The 12,891-nt window shown below is 31.1% G+C and overlaps 1 protein-coding gene and 1 non-coding gene across 2 annotated transcripts; both read left to right on the forward strand.

The window, feature by feature from the left end:
* The first annotated feature begins 6,105 nt into the window (after window positions 1-6,105).
* On the forward strand, window positions 6,106-6,997 carry LOC106364423 (putative gamma-glutamylcyclotransferase At3g02910). Its single transcript, XM_013804007.3, has one exon. The coding sequence runs from the start codon at window positions 6,364-6,366 to the stop codon at window positions 6,877-6,879; it is 516 nt and encodes a 171-aa protein (XP_013659461.1). The 5' UTR covers window positions 6,106-6,363; the 3' UTR covers window positions 6,880-6,997.
* A 1,870-nt stretch (window positions 6,998-8,867) lies between these two features.
* LOC125578897 lies at window positions 8,868-8,970 on the forward strand. The gene has a single exon (XR_007316973.1). It is a non-coding gene; the product is annotated as a U6 spliceosomal RNA (small nuclear RNA).
* Window positions 8,971-12,891: the final 3,921 nt, after the last annotated feature.

Below are 12,891 nucleotides of genomic sequence, written 5' to 3' on the forward strand. Positions count from 1 at the left end.
CTCTCTCCCGGGTATTCAAATGGGCCGAAAATAAATAGCTCATATTCGTGTAGGGTGACCATGAAAATGTGACTTAGTTTCGTATGGTCCAATATATCTTAAAATAAATATATCTTAAAATTAAAAATTTAAATAAAAAAACTTTTGTAAATTGATATCTCTATAAATTAATAAAATTTAAAAATCTCAACATTATTAATATACGGAAGTTGTACTGTACCTTTTTAAAAGTAAATTTTGCTTACGTCATGAATCATTTATGCTTTTGTATATATGAAAGTGTTTAGGTTCAATTTTAATTATACGCTTAATCATAACTATGAGTTGGAAAGTGAGTGAACTGCACTTTATAATTAAGTAGTACTTACACAACGAAGAGACTGATAGTGGAAGAGAGGGACCAATGTTGTGTACTTGTATGTGATACATATACAAAGAGAGTTAAGCTTCTTAATTTGGAGACTAACGTAATCCATATATTATTTTAGTGAAAGGAAGAGATTAATCCACAAATCTAGGTTTGAAGATGAGTGATTACTCATTGCCCATTTATGTTTTAGTGTTTGAGCCTGCTTGGTTGATGTTTCAATTTAATTAATCAAGAGGAAACCTAAATCGCAAAGTCAATACAAACTATTCCAGCAGGTATCAACTGAAAGGGAATTTCGATTTAAACTAATACCGTCCTTGATGCAATATTTTCTTTTATAAAAACTTTATAGGTGGACAATTAACCGATATGAACGAAAATAAACCAAACTGAAAACATTGATTAAGGGTCTGACTGGTTCAAACACAGCGGTTGCGGTTGCGGGAGTTTGTGGATGCGGGCAGTTGCGGTTTCCAGCGGTTTTTAAGAGATTTGTACGACTGATACTGCGGTTAAAAATTGGTGCGTTTGCGGGTGACTTATGACTGGTTAACTACCAAATACGGTAACAGTCAAATAATAAATTAATAATATTTGCATTTAATATAATTATAAAAATATCAAAAATCATAAAATTATAATAAATATAAAATTTGTATTTAAAAAGTTATAATTTTATTTTTTGAAAATTTATTGAAATTGTTTATATTATAAAATTTTATAATATTAATTAAAATACATCTATTATATTTTAATATTTTCATAATTTCAATTTTAAAATTTTTATTAAATATTTTTACTTTTGTATATATATTGTTTTAAAAAAAAGAAAAAAATTTTACCTTCCCGCAACCGCAAACGCTAGCTAGAGCCAGCTTTTGAATTTATGAGATTCGGAGCGGTTTAAAACGGTTTAGAGCTATTTGAGTGATTTGAGTGATTGTTGCAAACCGCCGATAACCGCTACCAACCGTAAAAACTGCGTTTGCGGGTGGTAGCGGGAAAACCAGTCGCCCCTAAGAAGACAAAATTATTTTTGTTTCAGGTTATTTTGATTATCGTTAAGATATAAAAAACAAAAAATGCTATAAAAAACTGAAATTAAGTCTCAGACAAACGAATACAAAGAAAGATCTCTGGAAGTTCCAAATGAATGATGAGCTTCATTCCAAAAAATAATTGAAAAAGAACTAAAATCATATAAAAATTTAGTTGTTAGTTAGACATACATATTATAAGCTTCCTAGTCATAGATGTTCAATTCGAATAAAACAAAAATAATATATTCAATCCAAAAGAAAATTGAATTGGAATCGACGCAGGTTTAATTTGTTCATAATAATATTACCACTAAAATATAACAATTATAACTAAATCCAACACAAATCCAAAATGAGAACTTCACTTCCGACAATTTTTTTTAAAGTGTTTGATTAATTAGACTTTCGATTAAATCCTTACGAAATTGATATACTGACTAATCTATTTTACTTTGGTCAATAGCTAGTTGTTTTAAGCGGACAGAAAACAAATTTTAACTATATCGATCTCACCGAAATCCAGAGTCACTCATATATTTGTCTCACAAGATATACGTAGTCCAGTTCTTTATTAATTAATCGATGGATAGTTAAATATCAAGTTAATTGTGTAGGCTCATCCTCCATGAAGCATGCACACTTGTAACATTTATTGTCCTGATGGGCAAGTAAACATTCTTACTTACATGAATCACACCATAATTTTTTGATATTTCTTTAGATTTTAAAGGCCATAGACATATGTACTTATGTAGTCATCATGCTTAAATGTCTGTTGAGACATGCATCATAAATAAATGAAACAAGGCAAAACGATTATTATACTAAAGGAAAAAGATACTTTAGGTGCATTATTAATCCGTCATGATAATAACAGCCTATCTTCATTTTTCATGGCATTTGATAAACAATTTTTGTTTTTGAATTCATGTGATTATCGACTGAAATTTAGTCAATCCTAGGAATATATAAGAAGAAAATATCATTTTGTCATGTGACATCTATAATAGTTAATCATTTTACGAAATCATAGTAGATCTACGTTTGTCATGTCATAATCTTTATATGTATAATGATGATGTCTTTCATTTTATTTTTGTAAACGATTGGAAGATACTTCAAAATTTCAAGTTTATATAAGCAACTTTTTTGTATCCTATGATAAAGCTAGCAAAAAATATCATAGAAAAACCGGTGGCCCTCGAAAGAAAGAAAAAAAAGGTGAAGCAATTGGACACGCCACGCCATATCTGACTCAGGAATATTCACACTTTCTCACTAGTCCCATATTGTATGGTTTTCTTCTCTTATATGGTTATGGGACCAATCGGAATATCGGTTTTGTAAAATTGTAATTATATTAAGATAAACACACAATGTGCCTCATAATGGACTCAAGAGTAAGATATATACCGTAACTTGGAAATCCAATTCAAATTAATGAAGGTTTTTTCAGATTTAGTGAAACTGTACATGTGGTTAAGTAATAATCTTGTGTGGAATTTACATATCAAACGAACTGGTCTTCATAGGCCACCCAACCGGTTAGGCAAACCGGCATTGGTTGTTGTGGGACTTGCAGCTTTCTACGCGTTGGCCGTTGACTTACTATTCAATTCTTATTACTCAAGTCTTCTGTACGGATATTACATCCTTTCTCAATGTATATTCGGTGGACTAAAATGTTTTAACTGATGTACGAGCCTGTAAAATGGTAGGGTTTTTAAGCGTTCAAAGCGGTCCAAATTCACCTAAAGCTTATATTGTCATCATTCAGAAATAGTGTTCGAACGCAACTTATTACTTGGTGCAGCTATGAACGATTTTTTGTCTTTTTATTAACCCCATCTCCAATAGAGGGTCATCTTTTTCTCTATATTTTTTTTTTTTGCTAACCGAGTATCCTGGCCCCACCGAGGTGGTCCAGACTAGAGACCGAAGTGAGCAAGGACACTGCCAGGACGTCACCATGTAACTCACCGTGTAACAGTCTTCAGTCTCGGATGCTGCAGCCCATATGTAAATTCCGCAGTGGCCAAGACTCGAACCCAGTGGCGGGCACTTTACACTAAAATAGAATAACTTTATAATAAAATTGAATTTGCTCCAATAGTTTATTTTATAATAGAGTAAAATATAGAAAAATATTGTTTTTTACTCTATATTTGAAGTAAACAAAATAACATTCATTTATATTTCACTATATTATAGTGTAAATCTATTATAGAGTAAATCATTGGAGCAAATTCACATTTATTATATAGTTACTCTATTTTAATAAAATATAGAGCTATTGGAGATGCCTTTATTATTCGCCGTTACATCTTAACAGGTGCCACTCTGTTTTTCTTTTCATCAAAATATATCTATAATATTTAATTTAAATAAAGTTTTTGAAATGTTATACCGTAAAATCTCAAATTTCAGTAGAGTTAACTAGAAATTCCACATTCTATTTGATAGAACTCTTTTGAAAATTTTGTGTAATACGTGTTACTTGATAATACTATCAAATTAACGCTTATAACTTACCAACGGTCCCATCCAATGTCTCGGAGGAAACAAGTCATCGGCACTGTTCACCTGTTAACTTTTTTTTTTTTTTTTGCTAACCGAGTATCCTGGCCCCACCGAGGTGGTCCAGACTAGAGACCGAAGTGAGCAAGGACGCTGCCAGGGCGTCACCATGTGGCTCACCGTGTAACGGTCTTCGGTCTCGGATGCTGCAGCCCATATGTAAATTCCGCAGTGGCCAAGGCTCGAACCCAGGGGCGGGCACTCCAGCTGGAGCTCCTATACCACTAGACCAAAGCAACTTGGTTCTGTTAACTTTTACTATGACATGTATATTTATACTTCTATTTCCTTGGTAGCTCAGTGTTGTCTATGATCCGTGTTCTCAAACAAATCATTTGTCTGGTTACAAGAGGTAATTTTGTAAGAAAAGATTATACTAAAAATAAAGATGTATCCACCAAGGTGGTTGTCAAAATGTTATTGCACCATCATTTTGATTATATAGAATATTTCTGGCTGGAAAATACTTAAAAAAATTATGTACATAGGAAAGTTAGTTGTGATTTTTTTTATCTTAATAACATTTCTATGCTAGAATAGTTATTCATTAATTTATATTCTATAACAAATTATGGATAATCAATATATAGATACTGGATTTGCTTGAGGAATGAGGACAAATATAATATCTATTGCATCGCCTTTTGAAGAAAAGAAACATGCGTGTGATAAAAATGAGAAAATGCTGCTACTGCTAAACAATCAACTTCTAGTATTAAAATAATGTATTAATCTCAAAACTCCAAGCAAATTCTGCCGACCTCTTCACTCTTTTATTCAAAAGATGAAAAAGTCATGTGAACGCACATTACACACTCGACTTTCACTATGTGGAGATGATCTCATTGGTGGACCCAAATTAATGAAGAGTTCTTTTTCTTGGTCAAAAATGAATGAATGATGTTCTCATATTTTGTTGTTTTATCTATTTAAAATACCCCACAACTTTTTAAAAATATGTTTTTATATTTGCATATTTACATATTCTCTATTAAGAATAACAATATATATATATAAATTTAAATCGAAATAAATAATTCTACATAAATTTTAAAATAAATATTTTTTTGTTTTATATTTTCCAAGTAATAAACACAAGATAATTTAAAATTATTATTAAATCTATTCCATAAAAAGAGATGAAGTTTAAGAGTCCAAATCAAATGAAATAAGTTTCTAATTGTAGAATTTTTAAAATAATAAATTTTGGTAAAAACAATATAAATAAATAAAATATTTTACTAAAAAAAATTGGTCTCAAATGATTTAGATGAAAAAAAGAGAGCAAAAACCACTACAATCAATAAAAAACCACCGTATATACCCATTTAATTTTTAATAAAAAAAGTTTTTTTCTACCCAATATATTAATGTCACATGTCTTGTTCTTACTTTTATTGATTCAACCGGTTGAATTTTTTCAACCATGTTTAATCCTGGTCTTCTTTTATTTTTTATTCAACTCACCACTGGAGTTGTTGAATAATTTCCCATTGCATATAATCTTAGCGAGTGCAACTTACCCAGAGAACTTACCTAATAATTTCCTTTCATTTGCCTTACAAAATAATCAAAAATGAAAATTACTGAGTGCATAGGCACCCATCATAGGCTATAACTGGTTACCAATCTAAAGAATATCATGAATGAATGTAATTAAAAAAATGGAACATAGATGAATGAAATATATGAAGTTATGGAATAAGAAAATTGAATTTCATTCCATTCATTCTACTTATTCATGAACTTTTTTAATCATGAATGTTTTATAACTACATTTCATTGTTTTCCAGACATTCCAAAAAGAATTATTGGAATGAGATTTGTTTTTTGTTTCATTCAAATGGTAAAAAAATTTGAAATTTGTAGGAATAAGCCATTCCAAACAATTTCATTCCAAAAACTTTTAATCCAGTTGCACCCATAGTCTTCTACTTGCCTTCACTCCTAGTTTGAATTGAGCTAGAACATATGAGCTGTTTTAACAATTTTCTCGCCGTTGTCCTCTGTGTTTGTTACTTCATTTTGCATGAGCCTTGACAGCTTTTTTTTATCAAGAGCCTTAACAGCTTCTGCAACATTTACTGGACCTAATTTTGGATTATGTTAATAATAAGATTCTAAGTTTTTCTTTATTCACAAGTCAAATTCAATCAGTGTTTAGTACGTTTAAACTGAAAATGAAATTGAAATGGGAGTAAAACAAATTAAATGCCATACGCATGACACAGTCGATACTGTGATTTTAAGCCCATATATCCATTTTTGAATCAGACGACATAAAAGCCCATTAGAGATTATTAAGAAGCCCACAATAAACGAGTAAGATAAGCTTTACAACAAGGCAGCCACCGTGTTCAATCGCGTCGCGAAACCATGGGAGGAGGAGGAGCACTCGCGAACCACATTTTCGTGTACGGAACGCTGAAAAGAAACCATCCGAACCATTTCCTCTTAGAGGATCTCATCTCAAAGAACGACGCCGTTTACGTCGGCCAACGCACGACCCGGTTATCGTACCCGCTCGTCACGGGTCTCTACGGGATCCCTTACTTGATCAACCAACCCGGGTCGGGTCAACGGATCCGCGGCGAGCTTTACTCGGTTTCAAAACGCGGGCTTGTGAGGCTTGACGAGTTGGAAGGGATCAAAGTCGAGCACTACGAGAGGCTGCCGGTGGAAGTGGTTGAGGAGGAGGAGTCTAACGGCGTCGTTTTGGCGGAGGCTTACTTTGCTCATCGTAGGTTCGGTGAGAGATTGTGGGAGAAGAGAGGAAAGCTTGGTCTGTGTGAGTTTGGTGTAAACGACGGCGTTTTGTATGTTAGGCCCAAGGATAGGCCCAGGTTTAGCTCTGTTATTGATGAAATTGAAGCTTTTGTTGTCTTCTACTAATGATTGATTCATAGCTCAAAATTTGATCTTTGCTGCTCCTTTCGGAGTAAAGATCTCTATATTGTAATAATTGGTTGCTTTCGATGATTGTGATTATGTTTAACTCTGTTATTGTTTAGATGATTATGGTTTAGAGAATTTAACAGTACATTTTAATTCTCATCTTGGTCATACTCAAGCTTCTAAACAAGAAAGATGTTACCATAATTATCTTTTTTTTGAAGATAAAAGAATAGTAGATGTTACCATAATTATCGTCAAAAGCTTTAAGCTTTGATAGAATCAGATCCCCAAATGAATCATATACCTTCTTTAATGACAGTAACTCTTTATTATTAGATTATTATGTTTTATGTTTTATCTACCAAAACTACCACCAAAGTATAATTTTCAAACTACCATAAACTTTTAGGTTTAGGAGAGGATACTAATCATGTTTGTGATAATGATTTTGTTATTTGATTACTATTCTACTATACTATTCATTTAACGTATACCATTTTACTCCTATGTTTTACGAAGAAAGTAAGCAACGATTATAGATTTACAGATTGATGAGTGGTAGTAGGAGAAGTAGCAAAAAAAAAGATAGGATAGGATAGGCATTATAAAGCCCGGAACGAATCCTATCTATACGCACTTTGTTTTGTTTTCTCTCTTTTTCTTGTCGTTTCAAGTTTTAACGATACGTGTCATGTCTGAGAGAAACCATAAAACCAAGTAGTGGACTTTTTTGTTGTTGTATGTTGTTGTCAGGCTATGTGATCTCCATTGTCGGTGAGGGACCAAACGCTTTTTTCCTAGTGCAATTTTCTGTAAGACTCTCAAGTACAAAAACGCTACGTTCCGACCAATAATGATTTGAGCTAGAAAGGAGCTAAAGATCAGTGAGTTATTACGGACTCAAAAGCCATAGTCTGATCCGTCTAGAGTTGTAATGTTTTTAGAGAATCAGGGTTGGGCTCGGTTCCTCACTTATAGGCCAAACAGGTGGACCAACCCCGTTAAACCAAACCGAGTCGTAAAATCAGGATCACACTAAATCACCATTGGATCAAATACATATCAGACTTAGCTGAACTAGATCGAGGAATACGTTTTATGAATTGTGACATATGGCAACCTAATCCAACATGTTACGTCTAGTATTAATAAGTTGATAGTAATTGTACTTAATATTGGTAGATGGAGTTTTAAAGATTGTATGTTCAAAAGGAAAAAGAGTTTCAAAGATTGTTAAACCTCTCTTACGGATCAAACTTGCTGATTCATGATTCAAATGAATACACTTTCTTGATCATCAACTCCTCTATAGGATTTATGATTCGATTGAGAAAACACAGTAATTAAGCATTTTTGGGGAAGCGTATGAAAATAAGTGAAAGAACAAGGAGCACTATGGTACTAGTATTGGTCCTACTACTTCTCCACGCCAATCTTCAACAACGATGGTGTGTGCTTTTTCCCACTTTGTGTTGCGGATGAAACTGTACATATACCCATTCATATGTATAAGTCTGTATCTACGTATCATCATTACCTTCATCTCTCAATGGAACAAAACTGTATTTTGCTGGAAACCAATTATGGGTAAATTGGGTGCTTATCTTTGGACAATGCCAAAAGCTTGAGCTCTTCGTTTGTCAATTTTCTTACACACTATGACCATAGTCAAATGAACAACTTATTTGTTTCTTTAAGATGTTCATTTGTTAAAAAAATTATTTGTTAAATTTTTATATACAGTAAACTTTTACCCCATGAGCATAGTCAAATGAACAAAAAGTTTGTCTTTATTTGTGATATTATCGTCTATTTATGTGGTGGGATAACATGATAGATTTGTATAGAACATAGGAGGTAATTTGATCAATTATTTTATACTTCAATTATCAAATTTAAATATTATAGTAACTATAAGAATTCAGTGTGTATGCTAATATTTGTGTATTTTATACACTGATTGTTTTTTAAAATAATTACTAACGGTCCCTTCGAGGACGTCTCATAAAATTGGAACGATACAGAAAAGATTAGTATGATTTCTACGCAAGGATAATATGTACAAATCAAAAACTAGTCCAAATTTTTAACTATCAATCAAAAAAAAAAATTACTAACGTATGAAATTTCATTGAAGTTCATTTCAATTGGTAAACTAGAAGAATATCTTACAAGTAGTTTTAGCTTTGAATAGCACCATTCTTTGGTGAAGTAGTATTTAACTAGTCTTAATTGAAAAAAAAAACATAATTTAGCAATAGCATGTCTAACATACAAGATTTTTGTAATATCCCGAGTTGTGACATATAAAAAGATTTAAGAGAATTGATTTGGTTATCTATGTCACCAAAATTAACTTATCTTTTCCATCACACATCCGTTTAGGACTTCATAGTTAAACGTTCTTGGGATGAAGTAGTGAAATGATGAGTGATCTATCGAAAAGTGATTCACAATACCGTGCTACTGAAACTAAAGCACAGAGAAAGGTCGGGTGGTGATTACATGGTTAGTAAACAAAACTTTTAGGCTTTGGAAAAATTAATGCACCGCTCGTCAGAGGAGACGGGCCCACGGGCCAAGAGAGCAGGCGTGGATGGTCCATTAGCCATGGGCGGTCAGAAAATTATAAGTGGTATCAGAGCCAGGTTAGCCATCTTGGTTCTGACTCGAGAGACGTCTCGAGACCTGTCGTGGGGCGCAACGAGGGTATTGCGTTTTTTGAGAGAGGGTGAATTGTAACATCTTAAGTTGTGATATATAGAAAGGTTTAATATAATTTATTTGGTTGTTTATGTCACCAAAATTGACTTATATTTTCCGTCATACATTCGTTTAGATCTTTAGAGTTAAGTGTGCTTGGGTGGGCTGAAATAGTAAAAGGATGGGTGATTTATCGCGAAGTGATTTGCGATACCGTGCGAATGAAGTCAAAGCACGGAGAAATGTTGGATAGTGATTACATGGTTAGTAAATAAGACTTTCAAGCATTGAAAAAAATTAATGCACCGCTTGTTAGTCGAAATAAGGCTCAAGGGCCAAGAAAACGGACGTGATGGCCCATTTGTTGTGGGTGGTTAGGCCGTTATAATTTTACTACGCATAATTTAGAATAATCTATTGAATAACCATGGATTGTATATGAAATTATGTTCTATTAAATTATATGATTAAATAACAAACTTTGATTGGTAATCGACGTAATGAAAATATGATTATGCTATCATGCAGGTTGTTACAAATCACACAATTTTTACAGTGTTGAGTTACACTACGGCATTCTACTATAGTGCCTTTTTTATCAAAATATGTTAGTTAATATGCCATCTTTAAAAAAAAAAAAAAAAAACTTTCATGTAATATAGTTCCACATTTCATCACGAATCGATATTTTTTATTCTGCATTTTTATTAAGTGTAGCCTTTGTTACTGTATCATCAAAGAAACTAAATTTCAAGAGACTATCCAGTTAGCCTTTAAATTTTCAAACATATAATTTCATATTATAACAAGAATCTTTATTCTTACTTTAATAAATGAATGTTATTTGGATAGTGCCTAATGCATACAGTTTTCTCAATGAAAACGTGTCGCGATACACTTATTGATCTATTTTGGTAAATATTTATTTCATCTTATTGTTATAGACATACTTTCTCCATTTCGATTTAATTGTCGTTGTAGAGAAAAAAATTTGTTTCAAAATTATTTTAGAGTTTTAATACAAAAATTATTAATAAAATTGTCTACTTAATTTTTCTATTGATTGAAAAATAGTTAGGTGTATAGATAATTATGTTTTTGTTTTGGAAATATACAAAATTATATATATTTTTTAATTCGTGTGCACAAACTTACAACCTGGATTAAAATGAAATGGAAGAAGTAATAGAGAAGTGGTCATTGGCTGGACAGCACAAAAGTCTCAAATCTCGACAGGTCTTCTTCTGATCTTAGTGGCAATGCTAAGACGCATTAATAAGTTTTTTTATTGTTTTCTTTTTTTTTATGAAAAAAAGGCTTAATGTTTTGATTGTTAGAGCATCTGCGATGGAAATTCTTAAGAGGGAGTTCTTAGAGAAAAAATAATTAAATAATCAGTGGATCCTACTAAAAGCTAAGGATTCAATTCTTAAAATTTCTAAATAAGGATTTTTTCTTAGTGAATACTTGCACTATTTGCGGGTCCCGACGACATGTGGCGATCCGCGATTGGTTGATATTTATTTTTTTATCTAAAAAAGAAAAAAATAATAATAATATTTAAAAAATTAAAATACATTTTTTATGAGGACTCCCTTCGAATAACACCATTAGGGGTGCTCTTAGTAGTAGTCTTTCACAAAAACCTTTATTCTATTCGTATATGTTTCGGTACCGAAGTTTCGTGCATTAAAAAAAAAATGTTTCGTGCATTAAAATAATTATGATTTGATTTCAGCTTTCTAGAAGAGACATCTCATCATATTGGAGTGATAAGCCTACGCATTCTTCTATAGGTGATTAATATTTTACGTGATCATGTCAAAAGACGAAGGATGTATCTACTAATTAAAATAATGTAGAATATAGACTTCGCATTATATAGATGATACAGAAGTAAGAGATTGGCTCAGTTAGTGCAAGATATATGTCTTAATTATGAGAAACTAAGTGCTTTTATAGCTCAATGCAATATCTGTCTTAGCAAAAGATTTAAAGATAAAGAAAGAAAAGATAAATTGCAATCAAAATTTAATTGCAATAAAATTAAATAAAAGATAAATTGGTTTGAGAAAAAATGGTCCTCTGAAAATTCGGTGAGCAATGGAGGAAATGTGATACAAACGACTACCAATAACCCATAACTGTAAATTCGACTAATATATATAATCTTTTCCGTCGAAATTAGATTTTCGTTCTTTGTGTATACTGGAGTCTAAACTGTCTGTGTAAACTATGTGATTAAAGGTTTTGGGGTCTGTACTTTACCTAAATACATGTTTCTTGGAAACTCTTATCGTCAAAAGTCAAAACTAAAGCATTGTTCATCTTCAGAGTAACCAAACGACTAATCGTTTATGCAACAATGGAGTTTAGTTAATTATATGACAACGCAAGACCATAATTACATTTTGGTGAAAGTAAAGAATAAAGAAAAGTTTAGGTGAAAGTAAAAGAGGAATTGGTTCGGGAATAAATGGGTTGGTAAACTCTTAGTTGATTAATGGAGGATATAGAAGTCAAATTGAAATACTCAACACCATACTTCACGATAGTGTATCTTGTTAATGATATTCTAACTACCTTTCTATCCATATTTTTGTTAAAGATACTTTTATATCCATTTTAACAATGTACTAGATTTGGACCCGCACAACCGTGCGGGTACTAATTTTCATGTTTTTATATATATTTTACATAATTAAAATATATTTATAAAGTTACTTATATATTTAAATGTTTATATATAATAATTTGAATATATAACAATTTGATAGTTTTCATGCTGTAAGTTAATTGATTATTTTAAATCATCACATATATTTGGTATTTTTTTTTATTATATTTTAAAATTATTTTTATTTAATTATTATGATCCTGATCCGTAATTCAAAGCGTTAGATTTTCTTTATCAATATTTTTTTTATGTTTATTCATTTAAGATAATAACTATATATATATATATATATAAAAGTTTAAGATAAGTTAAATTTATACATGAATTAACCCGTTCTACTAACATATTATATTTCTAGCATAAATTTTTAATGTTTGGAAAATAAAATATATTAATTTATCAGTTTAAAATAATTTTATCATATTTAGTTAAATACAATGTTTTATTTTAAAATGATAGATATAAATATAAAATAGTAAAATTTGATATTTTTTTTTCATTTTATAAAATATAACTGAGTATATATATATATATATATATTAATGTATAATAACATTAAGTTCATTACTAATTACAAAATTAGTGAAAATATTTATATACAATACAATTTTTGATAATTAAAATATTGT

The sequence above is a fragment of the Brassica napus genome, chromosome A9, assembly GCF_020379485.1.
Source record: "Brassica napus cultivar Da-Ae chromosome A9, Da-Ae, whole genome shotgun sequence".
Lineage (NCBI taxonomy): Eukaryota > Viridiplantae > Streptophyta > Magnoliopsida > Brassicales > Brassicaceae > Brassica > Brassica napus.

Bases quoted from the DNA above. Each gene is read 5' to 3' on its own strand.
- LOC106364423 (XM_013804007.3), top strand. From the start codon at position 6,364: ATGGGAGGAGGAGGAGCACTCGCGAACCACATTTTCGTGTACGGAACG.